The 17,623-nt window shown below is 38.4% G+C and overlaps 2 protein-coding genes across 2 annotated transcripts in view; both read left to right on the top strand.

Moving 5' to 3' along the window:
• LOC106086214 (sex-determining region Y protein-like) overlaps positions 1-11,599 on the top strand; it is a 27,473-nt gene extending 15,874 nt beyond the window's left edge. Inside the window, exon 2 of the mRNA XM_059366298.1 lies at positions 11,527-11,599. The gene's annotated coding sequence lies outside the window, so the exon portion shown is untranslated. The remainder of the gene's footprint in view (positions 1-11,526) is intronic.
• On the top strand, positions 6,055-17,623 carry LOC106086221 (glutathione hydrolase 1 proenzyme). The gene is made up of 6 exons (XM_013250800.2): positions 6,055-6,059; positions 11,527-11,688; positions 11,758-12,366; positions 12,428-12,847; positions 13,302-13,542; positions 17,157-17,623. Exons 1-6 carry the CDS (start codon positions 6,055-6,057, stop codon positions 17,433-17,435), a joined length of 1,716 nt encoding a protein of 571 aa, XP_013106254.1. The 3' UTR covers positions 17,436-17,623.

Below are 17,623 nucleotides of genomic sequence, written 5' to 3'. Positions count from 1 at the left end.
AATAGTAGTGGCATGAATCATATATTAAGTAAAACTAAAAATGTGTTATCTCCCTAAGCAAATTGGATAAATTAAGTAGACATATATCCATCCATATGAAAATGGTCTTTACTTTTAATTATGATAAGGGTAATCTAGTGAACGGGGGGCTTTATAACTGATAGGCAAAAACGTAATTCGAAGACCTTTGGCAAAAACCGCAAGAAGTCAACAAACATTACACTATTTAACAGAAAAATAAATGGTTGATATACAAAAAAAAACGCACTTGTCAAGTTCTTTGCACGATTTAGATTTATAAACTGAAACTAAAAATCTTAGTCGATACAAAAACAAGTGATACCGGTGAGCTTTTCGCGTTCGACCGCTGTCGTGATTTCCACAGATCGACTCAGAATGTCAAGACGATCAAGAAAATATTTACTTTATGGGGTTGCAGATCAAAATTTGGAGGATTTACAAACGGTAATACCTCCTATCTGGATATAAAAATTTGCACTCTCCGGGATCTCAGCAACTCAAAACGAAAGAAAGGTTTATATGTGAGGTACTTTTTTGCGAGTTTTTTATATCCTCAACCATAGGCTTAATACTCCGGTTTAGACTTCCACCCGGGGTCTGAGTCGAGAGCTAGACTCCGCAGACCTGATACTAACTTCACGTCACTCCGTTGTATTCACATCGAAATATTTATGTAAGATCTTATAAAGTAAAAATATTTTTGATCGCCATGACTTTTTAAGTCGATCTACCCATGTCCGTCCGGCTTTCTGTCTATCCATCTGTCTGTCAGACCGTCTGTCTGTCCGTCTGTGGAAGGTACGCTAACTTTCGAAGGAGTAGAACTATGTGCTTGAAATTTTGCACAAATACATCCTATTAGTGTAGGTCAGTTGGGATTGTAAATGGGCCATATCGGTACATAATTTGATAAAACTCCCATATAAACTGATCTTCTAATTATACTTCTTAAGCCTCTTGAGGGCGTTATTCTTTTCCGATTAGGTTAAAATTTTGAACAACTTCTCCTTTGACTTTTAACAAACGTGTACGCTTGCAAAACTCCGGTAGAAAAGTCCAAAACCCAATTTTCGACAGTTTTCAAGCATAAATCGGACGATACTGCTGAAATTTCACGTTCGATATTCGTACGAAGTTCATGCATCGTCGCTAGCTTGTTGGCATAGACCAAAGACTTGACGCAATTTCACATTCGATATTTGTACGAAGTTCATCAATCGTCGCTGGATTGGTGGCATAGACCAAAGACTTGACGTAGACTTACAAGAAATTGTCTTAAGGCGTCAAATCGCACGAACAAGGCGGCCAATCGATTGGACAATTTCGTGAGATAACACGTTTTCCAAACTTGGTTTCCAACAAATTGATTGTGACATTCACTGTGTGGATTGTGGCGACGTCCTGTTGGGACCACATGTCCTCCAAGTCCATATCATCCAATTGGCGCCCAAAGTATTTTGTTTTTATTGAACGGTAGCGATTCCGATGTACAGTACCGTGCCGATCTTGATCATCATGGAAGAAGTACGGCCCAATGACGCCGCCGGCTCATAAACTGTACCAAACCGTGATTTTTTCGGGATGCAATGATGACTCATGTAGTACGTGTGGATTGCTGTCTGACTAATAAAGCATATTTTGCTTATTGACGAAGGTATTCAGTCAGAAATCAGCCTTATCGTAGCGCTCTTAACGTTGAGGCAACTGACTCCGAATTTCTGTAGTAAATTTTAATTATTTCGACTCGTTGTCGGCTCGTATATTTTTCCATCATGAAATGGTAAACCTAACTGAAGAGAAATATCAAAAGAGCCGCAAAAAATATGGCGTCATTTGCTGTCCCTATCGGTCTACTTTTGTAGCGTCCCTGTTTCAAAACCCTATATTATCGGACTGGACTAAAAATTTTCACTGAGGGTTCTGTTGCGACTTCAAACAGTCGTCAACGGTTAAATCCAAATTGGTTTATACCTGATCAACCGATTTTACATCTTGGGCCTATGTAAGCCGGAATTTGTTATGCGATTTGGTTGAAATTCTGTTATGACTTCAAACAACAGTGTCACATACGGTCCACATCGGTTTATAACCTAATATAGCCCCCACGTTGAGTTCAAATCCGACGGACTCTTTTCTTCACCAGGAGACAAACAAAAACACACAACAAAGACAACAGCATTAAGGCAGCGTTGGTTGATGCCCATTTCGTAAGCTTTTTACAAATGTATACTGACGCAGCGACATGTCCCTACTATTTTGATCATTGAACTCAGTACAGCTTTTACAGAATGTGTTCGCATTTTCTTCGTCACCATTTTTATACTCACCAGCGTAGGATAGGGGCATGCTCATTAAGTCATTCCGTTTGCAACACATCGAAATATCAATTTCCGACCCTACAAAGTATATATATTTCGCATCATTATAAAATTCTAAGACGATTTAACGATGTCCGTGTGTCTGTCCGTCTATCCGTCTGTCCGTCAGTCTGTTGTAATCATTCTAGGGCCTTAAAAAATTGAAATATTTAGCTGAAATTTGGCACAGATACGTCTTTTTGATGCACTATAGTTAAGTTCTTGAGCGGGCCAAATCAGACCATATTTGGATACAGCTGCCATATAGACCGATCTGCCGATAAGGGTCTAATGCCCATAAATGCTTAATTTTACATCCGATTTCGCTGAAATTGGAAACAGTGAGTAGTATTAGGCCTCGTGACATCCGACCCAAATATAGTCCATATCGGACTATATTTATATATAGCTGCCATATATACCGATCTGCCGACAAAGGGTCTGAAGCCCATAAAAGCTTAATTTATTACCCGATTTCGCTGAAATTGGATACAGAGGGTTATTTTAAGCCTCCTAACATCCGATCTAAATATGGATCAAATCGGATATAGCTGCCATATAGACCGATTTCCAGATAAAGAGTCTAAAGCCCATAAAAGATTTATTTTTTAACCGATTTCGCTTAAATTTGTAACATTGAGTAGTTTAACGCCTCTTAATATAGGACCCAAATATGGTACAGATCGGACTATATTTAGATATAGCTGCCATATAGACCGATCTCCCAATTAAGGGTCTGAAGCCCATGAAAGCTCTATTAATTACTCGATTTTGCTGAAATTTTAAACAGTGGGTAGTGTTAGGTCTCCCGACTTCCGTCCCAAATATTGTTCGGTTCGGACTATATTTAGATATAACTGCCCTACAGACCGATCTTCCGATAATGGGTCTGAAGCGAATAAAAGCTTTATTTTTTATTCGATTTCGTTGAAATTTGAAACAGTAACTAGTTTTAGGCCACCCGCTATATGGTAAAAAATCGGACTGTATTTAGATATAGCTGTCATATAGACCGATGTGCCGATTAAGGGTCTGAAGCTCATAAAAGCTTTATATATCATCCGATTTTGTTGAAATTTGAAATACAAAATCAACAGTGACTTCGGCCCGGCCGAACTTAATGCCTTTTTACTTGTTTATAATGAGTTTTGACAGTTGTTTGGGCGAAAAGTTGAAGTCAGTACTAGGCTCAAGATACAACTATGGCCTTCAACTAAGATAATTTTCTATAAAATTTCCCAAAATTTAGTCCAGCCGAAATTTGCAGGCTTTTACTTTTATTTTTTACAGGTCCATTTGTACGATCTAATTTGGGATGCATTGGTAATTCTTGTACGGCAGGTGGTTGTTCTTCACCATAGATGCGACTGTTTTGTTTGATTATGTATCTATATATCCAGAAATTTGCCTCATCATCAAACTATCAAACTGTTGTCACAGAGCAAGAATATCGATAATAAGTTTCCACGTTTTGTAGTCTTTGCTCGTTTGTGATTATTTTTATAATGAAATGGCAGAGTCTGCTGAACACTTTTCCAGATTTTACGTTTGGACGCAAATATTAACCACCCGGAAAACTTAGCTCATAAAATATCACCCTTCCTATCAGGTATTAGACGGCCTTGGACTATGTCCAATGTCCATTGTCCATACTGGTAGTTGAAAGCCTTAGTAGAAGCCATTGTGTGGAACAAGAAGTCAAATCGGTAGAAGAGTTCATATGACGTGAACTATTTACAATACCAAACGACCTTCATCAATAAGAAGTATTTGTTTAAAGTTTCAAGCGGTAAGCTTAGCTCGTTCCTAAGTTATTCTGTGATTGAGAAACGGATGGAGGATAGACAGCTGAAGGGACAAACAGAAAGGCGAACAGGGTAGATCGACATAAAATGCTTTGGTAATAAATAGGTAATAAATGGCTAGGGCCAATGGTCTAAGCATCAACTCTCGGAAATCTAAATGTTTGATTGTCCATAAACGCGCCCTAAATCCAGTTGTTAATAATCCACTAGTATTAGGCGGATCTAATATTGAAGTAGTAGAATCAGCCAGGAACCTTGGCATTACATTTAATAAACACTTGACGTGGACGAATCATGTTAACATCTCCACCGGTAGAGTATACGGAATGCTGAGGAATCTGTGGCATTCGCATTTTTTCACTCCTTTTCATATTCGAATGACACTTGCTAAGACCTACCTAATACCTACGCTTTTATATGGTTGCGAACTTTTTGCCAAAACTGACAGTGCCTCGATGAGAAGATTAAATGTAACATTCAACAATATTGCGAGATATGTTTTTGGGAGAGGAAGACGCGACAGAATATCTGAATTTTCCAGACAAATTTTTGGGCTTTCATTGGAAAATCTACTAAGTTTCAGAGTGATTACAATGCTACATAAGATAATTACCAAGCAAGCTCCTAGTTATCTTCTTGCTCGATTAACTTTTTTCAGTTCTAACCGGGGAAACCGAATCATACAGATACGGCATAATAGACAACTATCTGAGAATCACTTTTTTATCAATTCGATCCGCATTTGGAACCAACTACCACCAACAATTCAAACTATCAGCAACATACGGCAGTTTAAGTCATTATTACATACTCATTTAAATTCAAACTAAATTTTATTAACATAATGCAAACCAAATTAAAATTATAGTTGTATGTCTGAAAAATAGATTGTAAATTAATATCACTTATTTGTTTAATCTCTTTTACTCAAAATTTACCTCATCATTTCTTTTATACTTTGTTATTATTATTATATTTTACCTTCATTTCAAATCGTATTGTTAACCAATTATATATTTACCACATTGTACACCAATACTATTATATAAGATTCTATCTTTAGTATTGGTAATAATAAATAAAATAAATAAATAAAATAAATAAAAATAAATAAAATAAAAAATAGGAGTCTATCATAACGCAGAGGCTAGACTGTCTACCTATGACGCTGAACGCCTGGGTTCGAATCCTGGCGAGAACATAAGAAACAATTTTTACCGTTGATTATTCCCTCCTAATGCTGGCGACATTAGTGAGGTACTATGTTAGGTAAAAACTTCTCTCAATTGCGGCACGCCGTTCCAACTCGGCAATAAAAAGTACCTTGAACTTGAATCTGACAGCACTCATTGATAAGTAAGAAGTTTACTCCTATTCCTTAATGGAATGTTCGTGGCTACATTTGCAATAAAGAATAAGAACTAAGGCCAATATTTAGATGCAAAACGGTTTAAAAATTATTATCCGAAAAACTGTAGACTAGTTTTCTCAGTATAAAACGTATACCATTGTGAAAAAGAGGCTACACTGATTTTGGCTAAATTCGGCTAATATAAAAGATAATTCTCTAATTTAAAATATGGTCAAACTAATAATTTTATCAATATTCTATTGTCTGTACCTGCAAAAACAATAACAAATATAAGAGTTAATCTATTTTAGACTTTATCTAAAAAGTGAACTTTCAAATAAAATGATGTGTAAAAAATTGAACTTTTCATTTCATTGTCGATAGCCAGTGGCAAAAGGTGTTGACCAAAGCATACCACTTTCCGATACCAACGCCATATTTAAGTGTAAATTAGTATCCGAAAATAGGAGTAACCTTTCTCTATTGGGTACTTTTTAAGTGATATCTTGATTTTGCAAAAATGGCGTAAGTGACAAAAAAACCTTGAAAGGGATATGAAACAAATAAAATAAACTTAAAAGTTATAAGGATTAAAAAACAAATAACCAAGAATAAAACAAATTATACTAAAAGTATGAAAAAAAACTTGACAAGGGTACAAAATATTATCCTAGTGCTAAAAAAAATTACAAGAATGTGTGAAATGAAGTGCTAAAAGTATCATTTGTCTTTATTATTTTGATCCTTAACACTATAAAATAATTTCAGTGTACTTAAAAATTGCTACATTTCGCTTAAATGCCAATCAAAATGAATCCGGGAAATGTGAATAGAAAATTTCTTGCTGAGAATTCTGTTCAGCTTTTCAGCGGAATGCTGTCAAACTCCATATAAAAAAAAACGTCGGCGAAACGCTGGAGGAAAATAGGTGCAAAAGTAGTTCTCTGTTTATAGTGAGGAAAATGGCAAAAAGAAATTTTAGTGGCAACGCCTTTTTGTTTTATTGGTTTCAATGGTTCGGTTTTTCTTTTTGTTATTTAATTTACTTGCGAAAAAATAATAAAACCACAAGTGCAGATAAAAAAACGTCTTTTGGTATGAAAATAAAAACAAAAAATAACTGTCAAATTCCGCTCGAGGAACAATTAAAGATTTCCGCGTCAATTCCAGAAAGCAGAATAGAATATCAACAGCAATACGGACGCAAGCTTTTGTGAAATGTTTTGAAAATGAAAAATAACCAATACTTTACCAAAAAAAATTTTAAACTTTCAAATAATCAACTCCACAATGTGCAACAAGTAAAACGAGTTAAGTTCGGCCGCAAAAAATTGTATATATCCTCCTCGAGATCTCTGCATTAATTCATTCTAATCTAAAGTGAAAAAAAAATCAATATGCAAAACTTCAGGAAAATTTGGTCTATAGCTGCCGAATTAATGTCAAAAAATATGGACCGAATTCAGGACTTTCCATACCGTTGATTTGAGCTCCATATTGCCATAGTCGGAAATGAAGTTCAGTTTATGGGGTGCTTTAAGGTGTATGCCCAAACACTTGGCTCCAAAATTGGATATCAAATTCGTTTTCTACTCTCAAATTTCTTTCATTTAAGCTCATTATTTTCATAATGGGTCAATCAACCTATTTGATGTATTTTTAGAAGAAAAAGCGCCACCTAGACCTGAACCCAAATTTTGTTGTCATATTCGTAATCTACTCCCACATACCTTTCGTTTGAGTCCCATATAGCTATGGTCGGTTAATTTGCCCATTTTGGGGTATTTGAGGGTACAGCGACCTCCCATTACTTGACCTAATATTATATTCCATATTTGTAATCTACTGTCAAATACTTTTTATTTGAGTCCCATATTGACATGAACGTCGAATATATCTGTTTAGATAGGTTTTGGGGTTGGAGCGTCCCGCTGCGGCAGCCCCAAAATTTTAATACAATATTTGTTTTCTAGTCTCTAATACCCTTTATTTGATACCCATATTGTGCCTATCGGTCAATTTTGATTTTGGCTGGTGTTTTTGCGGTATGTGAGAGGGTCCGCCGCCATCCGATATCAACAAATTGTTTAGCCTATGTCTTCTTCCAGACCAACCAAATAATCTGTGAAAATTTTAGGAAAATTGGTTCAGCCGTTTTTAAGTCTACGGAACAAACAAACAAACCGAGTCGCATATAGGTAGAATTGGTTAATATGCCCATTTGGAGTCTTTTCGGGGGTTGGTGTGACCCCCTATACTTCCATCTGATTTTGTATGCCAGATTCCTGATCTACTCCCGAATACCTACCATTTGAGCCCCATATGGATATGAACATTCAATTTGTCTGCTTGAAGGAGTTTGGGGGTTAAGCTTCCCGGGTACTTGGACCCAATTTTTAATACCATATTCGCATTCTACTCTTCAATACCTTTCATTTGATATCCATATTATGATTATCGTTCCACTTTTGATTTTGGGGTAACGGGGAAGAGTCCGCCCCCTTCCCATATGAACAAACTATAAAACCTATCCCTCTCTCCTGCCCATATCCGCAATCTATTCCCGAATACCTTTCGTTTGAGTCCCATATTGTCATGATCGTCCAATTACCTATTTTAGGGGGTTGTGGAGTTGGGACGTCCCCCCAGTTACTTGAACCTAATTTTTAATACCATATTCGTATTCTAATCTCTAATACCTTTCATTTGAATCCCATATTGTCCCGATCAGTCCACTTTTATTATACTCACCACAATAAGATGGAGGTATACTAATCTAGTCATTTCGTTTCTAACACCTCGAAATATTCGTCTAAGACCCCAAAAAATATATATATTCTTGATCGTCTCGAAATTTTGATTCGAACAAGCCATGTCCGTCCGTCCGTCTGTCGAAATCACGATAGCAGTCGAACGCGTAGAGCTAGCCGCTTGAAATTTTGCACAGATACTTTATATTGATGTAGGTAACTGGGGATTGCAAATGGGTCATATTGGTTCAGATTTGGATATAGCTCCCAACAACTGTGCCAAATACGGTCCAAATCGGTCAAGAACCTGATGTAGCTCCCATATAAACCGATTTCCCGATTTGACTTCTTGAGCCCATGGAAGCCACAATTTTCGTTCAATTCGGCTGAAATTGTGCACATAGTATTCTGTTATGACTTCCAACAACTGTGTTAAGTACGGTCCAAATCAGTCAAGAACCTGATATAGCTCCCATATAAACCGATCTCCCGATTTGACTTCTTGAGCCCTTACAATCCGCAATTTTTATCCGATTTGGCTGAAATTTTGCATATAGTGTTCTGTTATGACTCTCAACAACAATGCCGAGTACGGTCCAAATCGGTACATAACCAAATATAGCTCCCATATTTTAGCAGAATCAATGGTGCTGGGTTCCCAAAATTCGGCCCGGCCGCACTTAGCACTCTTTTACTTGTTAATATTTAGAGCGCACAACAAGCCGATTACAGGCTTAGGTTGTTGTTGTTGTAGCAGTGTGTTGTACACTGAGGCGGAAGCCCTTGCCGATGGAGAACTCCATCGGGTCAATCCGGTACGTACAACCGGTTGCCATGGGATTGACTGGCTTAGGTGTATGTCCATAGTGGCAAGGGGCGGATTAATATTCGCACCCTCTTTTCAACCTAACGCTCTTAAAGTAGCGGTCATCGACTATAAATTTCGGTGGTAAAGTTTTATGATTTGCAAACGTTGTTCGTTCATGTACTTTTAGTTTATTGAATAAATTGACAGTGACAGCTCGATGATTTGAGTAAGAGAGCGTTAATAAATTTCTAAAATCCCCGAAATCCAACGGAGTATGGTACAAATCCGTCTATCAAGCGATCTCCTTATTTAAAATCTTGGGTCCAAACCGCAAAAACCGCTTTTCATGCTCGATTTCGCTGAAAGTTGACACAAGGAGTTGTGTTTTGCTCTTTGACGTACGAGCCGAATATGGTTTAGATCAGACCATTTTGGATATATAGATAGAATCATATTTAGATACTCTTACCATATACATCGATCTCGCGGTTTATGGTCTCGAACCCATATAAAACCCATCTACTAAATACAAAATTTCCCATTAATATTCCATTAAGGAACAGGAGATACTTCTCTCATACCAATGAGTGCAGTACAAATAAAAATTTTAGCTCAAAGATAAGGGCTTCCATTTTTCTGATGTTTGCGTCGGGATTTAAACCCAAGCGTTCGGCGTCATATCGGCGGACATGCTAACCTCTGCGCTGCTATGGCCTCCTTGTTTGGATATAGCTGCTTCTATATATATTGGGTTGCCCAAAAAGTAATTGCGGATTTTTCATATAGTCGGCGTTGACAAATTTTTTCACAGCTTGTGACTCTGTAATTGCATTCTTTCTTCTGTCAGTTATCAGCTGTTACTTTTAGCTTGCTTTAGAAAAAAAGTGTAAAAAAAGTATATTTGATTAAAGTTCATTCTAAGCTTTATTAAAAATGCATTTACTTTCTTTTAAAAAATCCGCAATTACTTTTTGGGCAACCCAATATATCGCGCGCTTTACGGTCTTGAAACCTTATAAGAGCCATCTATTACCCGATTTCATTGGATTTTTGAAAAGTGATTTGTGGTGAATTTGGTTCAAAACAGATCATATTTCGATATAGCTACTATGGGTTCATAATGAATCATATTTCAACAGATTTTGATGAAATGCTGATTGTATAAGTATTCGTGGTGGTGGGCATCTAAAGTTTGGCCCGGCCGATCGAAAACCTATAGTTGACCTCACAGAGTTTAGGCGATACTTAGAGGTAGGGCGGTTAGGGGCAAGGGCATTCAGTTTCTAGCTTTTATAGTTTTGACGGAATGGGCTACCAATCCAAATTCAAGTATAAGGTGGATTATAGTACTGAGATGCCAATAGTATCGATAGAAATTTTGTGAGCTACATGAAAAATTCGTCAAATTAATTGTTTCTGTTTAGCTTAGGCGTATTGCGTAAGACTCTGGCATATCTGACAAAGAATACATTGATGGGAAAAACTTCAACGTCATATATTTATTTCTAAAGGGAAAACATTACATAAGAGGCTTGCACAAGATCATTCATTGGTGACCGTTTTTACTGAACTCGTGAACGCTGAACCCACATGTTGTTGTATTACAAGTCTACTGAAGAGCGTGACACTGAAGACAGACTAAAACGCACAAGTTGCTGTTGTGTAGGTCATTTTAAAGAAACAACCCCCATTCAGTGGTTGGAAGTATTTTTGTCTCGAATTAATCGCCGCTACAGTGAGATATGAGAAATAACTCGCTGCACACTGAGTCATATAAAAGCGTCTCGCTGTCATTTTCAAAAGATGAACTGATCACACAAATCGTTGTTGTGTCTGTCTCATACAAAAAAAACCTATGCATGTGTGTGTGTTTAGCTATGCTGGCGTTGCCTTCGTACGAATTTCGTACTACGAAAACAGACGACAAGAAAAATACTTTGTCTGAAGTATACTTTGTGCTGAATCTCAATCTCTCTTTTTGCATTCAATCATCTCGTTGTCTATGTGTCTTGTTATCTTTTTAACTCAGTTCTCAATTGTCTCTTACAAAACGAAGAGTTCAGTTCATGAAATGCTCTATGGTTGTTAGTGTATCTCGAAAGCAGAAATGAATGTTCTTGTGCAGACCTTTGTTTTACACTAGACCATGACTTCAAGAATGTTATTGACACTCTCTCGGAGATAACAAAAAAAAAAAAACGTTTAAATACTGATTTCAAACGTGGTAGCAGATACACTGATGATGCCAAAGCAATGGAAAAATAAAAATTTATAAAAAAAATACACAAATCCTTTTGAATCATACAAAAATGACTTCATTTCAAATTTATCCACGAATTAGTCTTTAAGCAACAGCGATGATGCTTCTGCCCGTGTTTTATAAGCTTCCCGCTTGATTTATAGCAATTTTATAATTTTATGTGACCTTTTTTAGTGGGTGCTGTAAGAAATACGCAGTATTATGGATCTTCTTGGCTTTGGCAGCTGTAGCCATAACACTAGGTCTGGTATTTGGACTTAAGTCCAAAGATGACGATAATGAACTGGGTGTAGGAGCTGTGGCTTCCAACGGAGAAGGATGTGCAGATATTGGAGGGTAAGATGCCAAACTTCGTCAAATTTCTTATATGTTGGATTTTATTACAATATACCTTGAAATTTTCAGAGAAATGCTAAAAGAGGGAGGTTCTGCCATTGATGCTGCCATAGCCACTTTATTGTGTGAGGGTGTCATGTTACCACACAGTCTGGGTGTTGGAGGTGGGTTTGTGGCGACCATATACACCAAAGCTACAGGACGCATGGTGTCGGTGATAGCACGTGAAACCGCCCCAGCTGCTGCCCATCAAGATATGTTCATTGGCAAAGAGATTACGGGGGCCATTTCAGCTGCCATTCCCAGTGAGATCTATGGCTATTGGAAACTTCATGAGAAATATGGTATATTGCCATGGCAAAGACTCTTTGAGCCCACCATTGATTTGTGTGTAAAGGGACACAAGGTCTCACGCTATTTGGCTAATGTTCTCAATTTGAATGGAGATCGAATTCGCAAAGAACCCTCAATGGCTGAGATTTTCATCAATAAATACACCAATGAACTGTACAAGGAGGGTGAGACCATGTATCGTCCACAATTGGGTGAGACTTTGCGTATTGTGGCCACTGAGGGACCAGAGGTTATGTATCGTGGTGGACGTGTTGGCAAGAAATTGGTGGAAGATATTCAAGAAATGGGTGGCATTATAACCGAGGAAGATCTAATGAAATATGAGTAAGATTTAGTTGGTAATAAATAACAAATGAAGGTAATTTTAACTTCCTTGGGCTTTCAGCATTCGCTGGGAGGAACCAATTGTGGCCCACTTTACAGGCGGCTATTCTCTGTATACCACCCCCTTGCCCACCAGTGGCGCCGTTTTGGCCTTTATGCTGAATGTCATGGAACCCTTGTACACCCATCATCATGATGTCTATTGGCAGCGTGTCATCGAGACTTTCAAGCATGCCTATGGCCATCGCACCAATTTGGGTGACATCCACTATGAGCCCCAAGTGAAAGAGGTTTATGATCAACTCACCAGTACCTCGTTTGCTGCAGAAATTCGTAAATTGATTAAGGACGATGTTACCTTCACAGATTTCGCCTATTATGGAGCTAATTTCTCAAATGTGGAAGATCATGGAACAGCAAATTTGGTGGTGTTGGCACCAAATGGTGATGCCATTTCGGTGACTAGTACCATAAATGGACAGTGAGTAGTGATTTTGAAAGAATAGAATGTTTGTCATAATATTGGTTTATATAGAAATAGTATAAAATTTAATGAAAAAAGAAGTTAGAAAAATTTTTTAAAAGTTTTTACAACAAATATTATGTTAAAATTTTTTATAAAAATAAAAATAAAATTTTAACAAAATTTTCTTAAGAAAATAAAATTTTAACAAAATTTTCTTAAGAAAATAAAATTTTAACAAAATTTTCTTAAGAAAATAAAATTTTAACAAAATTTTCTGTAGAAATAAAATTTTAACAAAATTTTCTGCAGAAATAAAATTTTAACAAAATTTTCTATAGAAATAAAGTTTTGATCAAATTTTCTATAGAAATAAAGTTTTGTCCTAATTTTCTATTTTTTTTGTCAAACATTTCCTTTGTGTCCGAATTTTATTTCTCTATTTTAATTTTTCTCTATCTTAATTTTTCAGTTTGGGTGCCAAGGTTCGTTCCCGTCAAACTGGTATTATCTTAAACGATCAAATGGATGATTTCTCCACACCTGGCGTCGTTAATGGTTACGGCATTCCAGCATCACCTGCCAATTACATTAAGCCAGGCAAACGGCCTATGTCTTCGACTTGTCCCAGTATTGTTTTGGACAAACATGGACATGTCAAGCTATTGGTGGGAGGAGCTGGTGGCTCAAGAATTACAACTTCAGTGGCACAGGTATGAAAAATTTTGAAAAATTAGAACTGACCATCTATCGTTGAAATCAGGCAAATGCAAATTTTGACCATGAACATTGTACTAAGGAACAGGGGCTACCTTCTCATTTATCAATGAGTGCAGTCCAATTCAAGTTTAAGGCCTCCTTTTTATAGCCGAGTCCGACACCTAGTTGGCATAGTACCTCACAAAAGTTCCCAGCATTGGGAGGGGAAAACCACCGATGAAAATTTTTTCTGATTTTCTCGCCAGGATTTGAACCCAGGCGTTTAGCGCCATAGGCGGACATGCTAACGTCTGCGCTACGGTGGCTACATGCACTTTTTAAAAATGGAGATACTGAGCTGAAACTTTGCACAGATTCTCTTTTTTTTTTCTTAGGCACGATAAGTTTATCGGATTATATCTTGATATAGCCCCATATAGACCGATGTCCCATTTAAAGTTGTTGGTTTTTTGATTTTGGTTGGTTGATTTTGCTGAAATTTGGCACAATGAGCTGTGTAAGGCACTCTAACATCCATGTTTAATATGGTCTAGATCGGTCTATATTTGAATAAAGCTAATATATATACCGATTTCCCGATTGGACCCAAAAGTGGAAATATGCCAAAGTGATCTGTATTCGGCTCTCCAACGTCCCTGTTCAATATGGTCTAGATCGGTCCATTTTTGGTAAATAGCTGAAATTTGGCACAGTGAGCTGTATTAGGCTGTCTAACATTATTGTTCAATATGTCCCGGATCGGTCTATTTTTGCCATATATACCGATTTAAGGTCTTGGGTACATTAAAAGCGTATTTAGGGTCTTGGACCAATAAGAGGCGCATTTATTACCCGATTTTGCTTAAATATGGCACAGTTATCTGTATTAGTCTCTCCAACATCAATGTTAAATATTATCTAAATCGGTCTATATTTTAATATAGCTGTCATATGTAACAAACCCCCCAAACGCCCCAAAAAGAAAAGAGGCATATTTTTCATATGCCTCTTGCTTTCTCCCAACAACTCTCGCCAGCAAAGCCAAGCGCATGGGACAGAAGCGAGAGCTTGCCGTATGACCAGCCACATCACAATTAGCACGCCGAAGCTGGCTTTCCCCTGCCTAGACGGACTTTTCCTGGCCCCCAAAAGGTTCATTCTCCTTCGAAGGCAGCTCAAACTTGCCCGGCCCGGTCTCTTGCCTTTCACATCTTCACTCTACAGTGAAGAAAGAGATCAACCCTATATAACCTGTCAATAACGATGTTCCCACCCCAACGAACCAGTCATTTATGAGGCGAAACATTCGTCGCATCAAGAAATACAACTTTGAAATCGAGTGAAGTGGAAAACTTATAAACCTCCTCCTTCGAAAACTCACTAGAAAGTCCAATAACAAGGACAGAGTAGGGAAGCAGTTCCCTATTAGTTTGTGTATGAATCTCATACCTGTGCTCCCCAATTAGACCCTTAATCTTCGCAAAATTCTCAGAACCCCTCAGCCTGATTGAAATCGAGGACTTATCAGTCAATAGGATGTCGAAGTCTTCCCTCTTCAAGGGGCGCAGAAGTAGTGTCGTTGCCTCTCTCACACCCACGTTGAACTGAGTAAATCCTGGAAGATGTTTGCCGGAGTTACTCTTGACACCAGTCGTCTCTCCAGCAGCCTGTGGAGCCTTCGGTATGGCCCCTAGATTATTAGATTGTGTCTCTCTGGTCCACCCAGATGATGTTTTAGTAGATGATTTCCTCGCCGATGAAGTCCACGCAGATGGTGTCAGTGGTGCAGCAATAGTTGACACTTCAGCAGAAGTAGATGATCTAGGCGGCGGGCCACCTTTTTCTCCATGCCTGCTTCGGCTAAGGCAAGATCATCATCATCAATCGCCATACCTGGGTTTTCGGTTACCCAGGCAGCATTATCATTATTTCCACCACTAGAGAGTGAATTTCGTAGCAAAGACAACTCCCCCGAGAGCTTCTGAATAATAGTTGTGAGTACCTGAATTTGCTGTCGGCACTCATCTGCTGCAGATGATATCCTCGCGGATGGTGTCCACGCAGATGTTGTCAGTGGTGCTGCAGTAGTTGACACGTCAGCAAAAGTAGATGCCCTATTCGGCGGCTCATCTTTTTCTCCATGCCTTCTCCGGCTAAGGCAAGACCATCATCATCAATCGCCATACCTATGTCTTCGGTTACCCAGGCAGCATTATCATTATTTCCACCACTTGAGAGTGAATTTCGTAGCAATGACAACTCCTCCGTGAGCTTCTGAATGGTAATTGTGAGTACCTGAATCCTCATCCGCTGCAGGCTGAGCAAGGCGCTCTTGATCAGCCAAACTATCATTGGCCAATTTCAAGCTCATGCTGTCGTAAGCGTCATCGGAATCATTGCTTATGCCTCTTCCTCCTTTCCTTCTACGTTCGGGATAATTTCGCCTAAGATATACAACTAATATCGGAGGGTACATTCAGGTCAGTTTTATTCTCTGAATTGTTGCCATCCGGCTTCTTTTTACCACCAGAGCCTGAAGCACTCGGCATCATTGATAAGTTTAGTTCAAGAGGTTGATTTCCTTTAAACCCAGAACAAGTTAGGTTTGATCTACAGGAATTTCGGCTGCTGCAAGGATTCCTAACGTCCACGAACTAGTATCGGAGGGTACATTCAGGTCAGTTTTCTCCTCCTCTGTGGGGTTTACCACCAGAGACTGAAGCAATCGGCATCATTGATGAGTCTTGCTCAAGAGGTTGATTTTTCCTTTACACCCAGAACCAGTTGGGGTCGATCTACAAGAATTTCGGCTGTTGCAACGGATTCCTCACGTCCACCATTGCAAGCGACGAAAATAATTTATGAATTCTACCAATTTACGGCGTACAATGCGGTTCTCAAAGATACAGGTAAGCAATGTGACTTTTGCTCAGCACTGCTACCTTCTCTTGCACAGCACTGTTGCCTTCTCTTGCTCAGCACTGTTGCCTTTTCGAAGCACCTTAACACAAAAATTTTGGCCAGCACTGGTGACTGCAATCACTTCTCAAAGTAGCACCTAAATATTTCACTTTCAGTGGTCGCACTGATTAAAATTTGTCACCAAACTTGAGATTAAAATTTGTTATCCGCTCTAGGTGTTCACGGGATATCTGTCGCGCACGGGATATCTGTGGGCACCACACAGGCTTGAATATTGGGGTCAAATCTGTGTGTTGTTCATTGCTGTCACAAGAAGCTTAGCTTCAAGCTACCGGACGCGTCCACAGATTGCGGATAGTGGAATGTTCCATACAGAGTAGCTGCGGACAATCAGCGGTATCGACCGAAGAGTCTCAGTGAGAGGCCGGGCGGTATCGGCTCTTGCACAAATACTGAGAGCCTATGATGCTCGATATGGCAAGGCGAATTATGGGCGCCTTTAAATAACCAATGGCCACCACAACAACTGGTCTAGCACTCAACACAAACTTTCATCCACCGGACTTGACGTGATGAGGTTAATGTGTATATCCGAGATGATGGATATCCAAAGTTCGGCCCGGCCGTATTTCATTTTGAAATATTTTTGATTTTTTATTTCCTTAGTTTTTCCTTTGTGATTTCTAAATGTTCATTAATTTTTCAGACAATTCTACGCTACTTCGTTTTCAATGAACCCATTGATGTTTCCCTAAACTCTGGTCGTATCCATCATCAATTGGCTCCCATGCGTGTGGATGTAGAACCTGAAGTGCCCGATAGCACCGAGGATTATCTAATTAAAGTAGGTCACGATATCAATTACTTACCTCAAGACAAGGCTTATTCTGCCCTAACGGCCATTGGACTGAAGACTCATGTCCCACATCCGGTTTGTGATCGTCGTCGTGTGGGCAGTGCTGTTGTTGTGCATCCCAACAAATGAGCTGAGCCGAGTTGACCAGGTGTTCAAAACTGCAAAATTTGATCCAGAAAATACCTTATTACAATTTTTTTTAACATTTTAAGCTAAACAAAAAACTGGATTGTCACTCGAAATAATTCCATTTGACAATATAAAAGTGTAACAATTGAATTTAAAAATGCATACATGCATACAACATGTACATGCAT

This window comes from Stomoxys calcitrans, chromosome 4, assembly GCF_963082655.1.
Source record: "Stomoxys calcitrans chromosome 4, idStoCalc2.1, whole genome shotgun sequence".
NCBI lineage: Eukaryota > Metazoa > Arthropoda > Insecta > Diptera > Muscidae > Stomoxys > Stomoxys calcitrans.
Note: the sequence above shows the minus strand (reverse complement) of the source record. Positions and strands in the feature narration are given on the sequence as shown.